At 39.6% G+C, this 7,402-nt stretch overlaps 1 protein-coding gene across 1 annotated transcript; it reads right to left on the bottom strand.

Moving 5' to 3' along the window:
• Positions 1–1,729: 1,729 nt before the first annotated feature.
• Positions 1,730–2,470, bottom strand: LOC137277767 (uncharacterized). Its single transcript, XM_067809692.1, has one exon. It carries the CDS (start codon positions 2,468–2,470, stop codon positions 1,730–1,732), a length of 741 nt encoding a protein of 246 aa, XP_067665793.1.
• Positions 2,471–7,402: the final 4,932 nt, after the last annotated feature.

Genomic DNA, 7,402 nt, shown 5'->3' with positions numbered 1-7,402 from the left:
CACCCGGCTGTTGTAAACGTGTACCTCAGACGCAGATGCACGCACCTACACGGTGGTTTTATTTATTTACTTACATCAATAATTTGAAAACTTGGGTCTCTATAATATAATGACTTTGAAGAACGCTAAATAAGAAAACATAGCAGAAAATATTTCCCATCTCCTACTTATTGTAACGTATGTCTTATTTGACAATCCAAGATACAATCTGCACCTGTACATTGACCCATCTTTCAGAAATAGGAACCTGTGGTGCAAAATCTTTGAGCAGTGGATCCACAATTATACAAACAATTCACTAGCACTGAAATAGAATGTTACATGAAATACAAATATATTGCATTTTCTTCAAAGATATGTAACAACTAACTACTCATAAATACGTTAGAATGATTACGTAATAAGGTCAAAGCTTTTTGTCTATTAAACTACATATTGACATTAAATAGGGAGTAAAGCTACCCTGTTTTCAATTTGGCGGTCATTATCGTTGATTTAAGATCGTAAGTGAGTTTTTTAACTGAACAAAATAGCGGTGTAGGGGTAATTTAAATACAACATTTAGTGGTCTGAAATCAACGATAAATTACCACCAAATTGAAAACAGAGTGGCTTTATCTTCATTCTAGCACGACGGATAAGCATTATAAAACCGCACTCTTTGGAGCTCAAGAACACAAGGAGCGAAGTGGCCTTTCATATGGAGAAATTTTACAGAATTTTAAGGCACAAGCATTTAGAGTTATGTCCCTTGTGTTTCATTCATGAAGATCCTCATAAGTCATCCAAACTTATGGATATAGGAGACAACGCCATATCACGCTTGTATGTTTTAGTCTGCCATGATATACAAGTGACCCGGATGACGGGAGCAGTTATTGCAACATATAAGGCATCCTCGATATCTCCAGGGTATACGTTCCGACAAGTCTCCACTATACCCTGGACGCATCTACGGGTCGGCCCGAAAATTTTATTACCGCCCTATGCTGGCTCCGCATTCTCACAGTAGCCAAATCAGCTAGGCCGCCGTTATGGCCGAGCTTGCCAGTGTCAACAAAGGTAGCGGTCGCAAATGCGAAGGTTTGCGAAAGATTTTTCGGGAAGTCGTACAGACAAATTTATCTGTAACATTAAAAACATATAAGCAAGTACTCCTTTTACCTCTTTCAGAGAACCTCTGCGTGGTTTGCGTTGCCAAGCTTAATCGGTTAGATAATTTAAAAAGCGAAAGTGAGTTGTGATTGATTCGCTCAACTTTTCAGCGTATACACCTGATTGGATTAAAAGCCAGCCAAGGGAGGTAATACTTTTTTCGGGCAGAGCCGTAGATGCGTCCAGGGTATAGTGGAGACTTGTCGGAACGTATACACTGGAGATATCGAGGATGCATATAAGGCAGAAATCCTTGTATTGTAACATCCCTCCCTTTTTAAGTGAATGTCCCTTATACATAGCGATGAAGGAATGAGCATCTCCGGTTACACTGAACAGCAAAATTTGCTATAGATCTTCGTGCAGTTATAGTAAAATTAAAGACTGCCATATGACTAATTCAGCGTGATCAAACTCACTTGAACTGTTAAAACATAAACTGTAAGTGGAGCAGAAATTAAGAGTCCATGCCTCTCTGGAACAAATCCACTTACTTAAAATTATCCTTACAGTAAAATAACTTGAAAAGTCTGTAATCAACACTTAACATTTAAAGCCCCTGATACTATCCAACCTAGGTAGTAAAGTCATTGAACTTCTTCGGCGCTCTCAAAGTTCTACCACTCCTAGTTGTCATGGTACAAGGTGTAGACGGAGCCTGTTCTGTCTTGGACAACTTTGGTGTCGCTGGTACTGGTGTTTGAGCTGAGACCGGTGTTGGTGTTGGTTGAGACACTGCAGCATTCACTGCAGAATCTGTCTCTGATGGAGGTTTAAAGAACCCCGTTGCTTGTCTGTCTGGAGTTCTCTCAGGTGTTTTCCTGACATGTTGACGATTACGTCGAACCACCCCTCTGCCTGTTTCCACGTCATAGCTCCTCTCATCCAGTCTTTTGGATATCACACCTTTCTGCCACACTTTACTGCTGACAGAAAATGGCTTCATCTTAACCACATCTCCTCCCAGAGGTTCCAAGTCCTTCGCATGCCTGTCATAATTTGAGTTCTGCTTCTTTTGCTGAGCCAACACTTTCTGTCTCTCGTTTGCACAACCAGTTGTTCTAGGCTTGAGGGGGTTTGCACTTGTTGGTAATAGCGTTTTACAACGCCTGTTCATGAGACGTTGTGCTGGACTAGATCCCACTCCTTGAGTAGGTGTGTTCCGGTAGTCTAACACTGCAAGATATTGGTCATTACCGCTGTCGTTGGCTTTACGTAGCAGTCGTTTAGCGGCCTTCACTGCTGATTCCGCCTTGCCATTGGCTCTGCTGTTGTACGGGCTTGACGTGATATACTCAATGTCACAATCAACCATGAATTTTTGGAATTCATCAGACTTGAACTGCGGACCATTATCACTGATGACTTGGTCAGGGATTCCATAACGAGAGAAATGAGCTTTTAACTTCTTTATTACTGTTTGAGATTTTGTGTCCTTCAGGTAGTCAATTTCCCAGAAATTACTAAAATAATCCACTGTGATCAAATAGTCTCTGTTCTCAAGAGTGAAGATATCAGTTCCAACTTTCTGATCATCTCAGAAGGTTGTAAGGTTTCCTTCTGTCGACCAACTTGATATCTGCAGCACGACTCACACATCTCAATGTACTGTTTGATTTCATCTGACATATGTGGCCAGTACAAACACTCTCTAGCTCGCCGAAGTACAGCCTTCAATTCCTATGTGATTGGATCCATCTGTAAACAAGGATTTGTATGTATTATATTTACGTTTTAGCTGATTAAATTCTTGTTTATATTGCAATTCATTAGTTTTAATGCTGTAAGTGTCAGGTCAACTTGTGGCCTCACAAATTGCCAAGGAGGAGAAGAAAGTAGGCGGAAAGGGGCTATATTATCTAGTCCAATGCCTGCAACAGAAAGGAAAGGTTTGACTCTTATGCCAAGAGGTGGAACAAGAGAAGGTTTCTTGGTGTACAAATCTGCATAGAGAGGAGTAAAAACACATTTATATGCAGGATTTGATTCGTAACATATTGTAAAGCTAATTTTATACGACGTTGGGAAAGAGATGGCTCCTCGGCTTCAACATATAGACTGTCAACAGGTGAAGTTCTGAAAGACCCAAGACTAAGTCTCAGACCTTGGTGGTGGACAGAATCCAATAGTTTTAGATTGCTTATGCGGGTTCCACCATATGCGATGGAGTTTGGATCTGATGAGTGATCGATATAGATGAAGGAGGGTAGCTTGATCTCCTCCCCACTTTGAATAAGACACGACTTTCAACAAGTCAAGCGCCTTCAAGCATTTATTCTTCAGGTATTTAATATGTGGAAAGAAAGTCATATGAGAGTCAAAACTAAGTCCCATGAACTTGGCCTCTTTTACAACCTTGATGGGAGTGCCATTTAAAAATAGTTCTGGGTCTTTGTGCGGTTTATATTTTCTACAGAAATGTATACAAGATTATGATTCGAGATTAGAATATGTACCAGTACCAGGATGTAAATACGTGTGTGAACCATCGTTATAAATGCATAAGTCATTATTTGAAATAAATTCTTCAAGTTACTTACCTTTATTGTTTGTGTGGACACTGTCCCAAAGTGTGTTGTGGCGATTTAAATCGCCCATTATGATGCATGGTTTGGGAAGCTGATCAAAAAGTGCTTGAAGATCAGCTAGCTGAAGCGTCAACGTTGGAGGAATGTAAAGTGAGCACAAGGTAAAACAAAGTGCATAGTTATCCGAACTGCTACAGCCTGAGGACTGGTATGAAGCAACACAGGGCTGTGGATCACACCCTGCTTTACTAGAACAGAAGATCCACCAGTAGTCTTAGTCCCTGGTGGAGAGAATGAATGGTAAGTATTGTACTGACGTAAAACAAAGTTGTCAGTTTCTTTTAAATATGTCTCCTGGAGACATATTGCTGACGGCTTATAATCTTGTATTAGTAAGTGTAAATCATTAAAATTGGTCCTGAGACCTCTGCGATTCCACTGAATCAATGAACTGGAAACGCTCATGTTACAGGAGGTTGCACGGGAGATTACTAGGCGACTTACTTCTGTTGCGCCGAGAGAGGAGAGGAGAGACATCCATGTCCTCCAAAGATTGAAACCTATTATGTATCCGGATAGGATCACGCTGACCCTTCGGTACACGATCTGATTTATCTTGCTTTGTGTTGGTCGTCTTCACAACAGGAGATGGCTGTGATACCGATGTAGGAACCAATGGCGACGTTGGTATCATTGTAGATTGATCTTCAGTTTGTGATGAAGAAGAACATGATGATTGTTGAAGAAGTTTAGTCTGAACTGGAGTCGAGGACTCAAGTCACGTGTATTCAGTCTGGCAAGCTATCGAATGACATGAAACAGGTCTGGAAACATTTTGGACTGAGGCAGAAGCAGTGGCCGCATAAGATGGCCCTGGTTTTTCATGAGCCAGAACATATGTCTTCGCTTCTGAAAAGGTGATATTGCGGTCATGTTTCAGTTTTGAAATTTTGGATTGAAATGCCCACGCAGGACAGTCACTTGAAGATGGGGGGTGATTCCCTGAGCAGTTTACTGTCTTCACATTTGCCACTACAGCGATGACGGGTAGCAGGGTTATGGCATGATTTTGAGCCATGACCATACCTGTAGCACCTAAGGGGATTTGGGATATAAGAATCCACCCTTAAATGACAGTATCCAGTTTTTAGTGATTCTGGGCGTTTAGGAAGACCGAATGTATACACGTTGGTCTTAATAGTTTCCTTGTTTCTTTTTGTTGAAAAAGGTTTACGGCTGTAACTCCTTGTGAGCTTAATTCCGAAAGAATGCCTTCTTCATCCATGTCAACGGCTTACATCTCGGACAATACCTTCAAGGCTGTTAAGAGTCCTGTGAGGTGAATCGCTAGTGACCTTGTTGAGAGTAGGATTTGTGATTGAATCTGCTTTTTGCATTCAATCGGTAGACAGCCAGAACGCAGGTTTTTAATTTCTTTCACGTCACCTGCCAGACCTTCAATACCTTTTGCAATAGCAAACGGACTCAGTGGACCATCATGTGGTGAAGACATCACTTAAACACGAGACCAATTTTCAGAATTAGCAACGGCAGTAGGAGTCTCACCCTCAGACGCTAATGAATCATCAGATTCATACGATCTTGTTTTGAGTGGGGTGCCATGGGTGTATTAAATATAGTTCGCCCTCCTAGCTCCCCACCCACCATGGAGTGGCAACAAGGACGATGCCTTATGCCCATGGACCTCCAACAGACGGCACCAGGGATACCAGGAGAGTATACTCAAGTAGGAGAGTATCTTGAAAAGACAAGTCCTACCAGATTGGCCCATGAGCCATCGCCTTCTGGGCATAGGACTCTAGGCAAGTTCAGAACATCATATTCCGAAATCAAAAAGTTTGAGATGAACAATTAGGCCAAGACACAAACTATTGCTTGCTTGCTTATTTAATCAACATGTGTACTGTGCCGGAACATGGCGGCCTATGAGATTGTGTATTATGTAACCATACGTAAGTTGATAAATATGATGACATTAGTTAAATAGTGGTCGGAACAATGAACGGAAATTACGTGCACAGAGCAGAGATAATTTCCAATTTTGCCAGCCATATTTTAGAAGGATCCACCCAAAACTCTATACTGAAATAGCATGTGAGTCTATGGAAATGGCGTCAAGTGTCTGAATACGTTTTGCGCGACTCTGTACGATGACTTGGCTCAAAAATGTGAATAATTCCCGTCTGAAATTTGGACTTCAGCGTAGAATCGCTTCAGCAGAGCGTTCATTTCATCAGCTGAAAGCGTCTCAAACTCGGGAGAGAGTGACATTGACGCCGCTCTGAAAAATATGTTTTAATAAAAAAAATAGTTTGTGTGCGCTTCAATGTTTTAATATCATTGAAAGTTAAGTAACAAATTTAACACGTTTAAGATGATTTTCATCACCCTTGTTTATCATAGGATATTGTAGGCCAAATATTGATAAATTTGTTGATTTAAAATGATTGTCATTGCTCTTACGTTTCAAGATTTTTACTCCCCACGTAGTTGTTGGATGGGTGGTTTCGCTCCTCGAATTCAAAAACAATGTGTTCCAGATGATTGTCAGGGACTGTTTCGGAACGCTTGGTGGCAGGTAGCATATTTTCGATATCTAAAACAGTTAAATGGTAAATCTGAGTGAAATATTTACTTATGAATGAATTACACTGCTGTCAGATTTCGTAATAATTCATAATTTATATGCAAGGAAACATTTCGTACAATACAAGAGATAAATTGAGGAATATTTCCAGTCCATTCTTTTTATACAAACAGACATACAGACAGCGTTCGACTTGCTGACTTTTCAGTTTGAGAAATGTGAATTGATTTATCGCTACCTGTAGAATTCTAACTTCAAAGTATATTTTCGTAGAATAGGAGCAACTGTACAAACTAATTCAATTAAACGGCTAATGTTGTAACATATTTCCATGAGCAACACATTCATTGATGTAATTAGAACAATTTACAAGGGTATATCAGAAATTACAACAACATATTTACAACAACATAGCTATCTCTTATTACAATGTAAGCAGTACACTCAAAACAAAAAATGAGTAACATTTTCATTCACTCCACCTTAACACGTTGTACAATACGTATCGACATTCACACCTCTTATATTACGCTGTAAGGGGAGGCAATTTTATCTAAGAAGTCAAATATATCTAACAGTTAATAAGTTGATGGAATTATAATAATATTCAACATTTAAAAGTGACTTGATTTATTTAAAGTACATCAAATGAGAAGATTGATTTATATAGCCAAAATATGCTGTTTATTACAACCAATTAGTCTATTCTTAAAACTATATATAAACTGAGAAATATCACCAACATCCTGACTGTACCAAACAAAACAAAACCAATGGGAACTGAAGAAATATTTAACAGACGTAGCTCATGTTACTCTACCAGTTAAATCTAACTTCCTCCGTGAGAATATACGACTGATTTGGATAACGATACTCGAACATCCTCAATAATTTACACCAATAGCTTGTATAAGTTGTTTCAAAGGCATTTAGAAGTTGGAGGAATCAAACTAAAAGTGCTTTATGGTTCAACTTCTTTATTCTACAAGGTCACAACGTTTCGAGACAGATTCTAGTCTCTTCTTCAGGTGAAGTGAGGGTAAAACTAAAGGGTTGCAGTATATATACACATAACAGTAGACTGATAACAATAGGTAACAAGATATACAGG

Source organism: Haliotis asinina, chromosome 1 (assembly GCF_037392515.1).
Source record: "Haliotis asinina isolate JCU_RB_2024 chromosome 1, JCU_Hal_asi_v2, whole genome shotgun sequence".
Classification (NCBI taxonomy): domain Eukaryota; kingdom Metazoa; phylum Mollusca; class Gastropoda; order Lepetellida; family Haliotidae; genus Haliotis; species Haliotis asinina.
The sequence above is the reverse complement of the archived record's forward strand: the minus strand, read 5'-3'. Positions and strand labels throughout refer to the sequence as shown.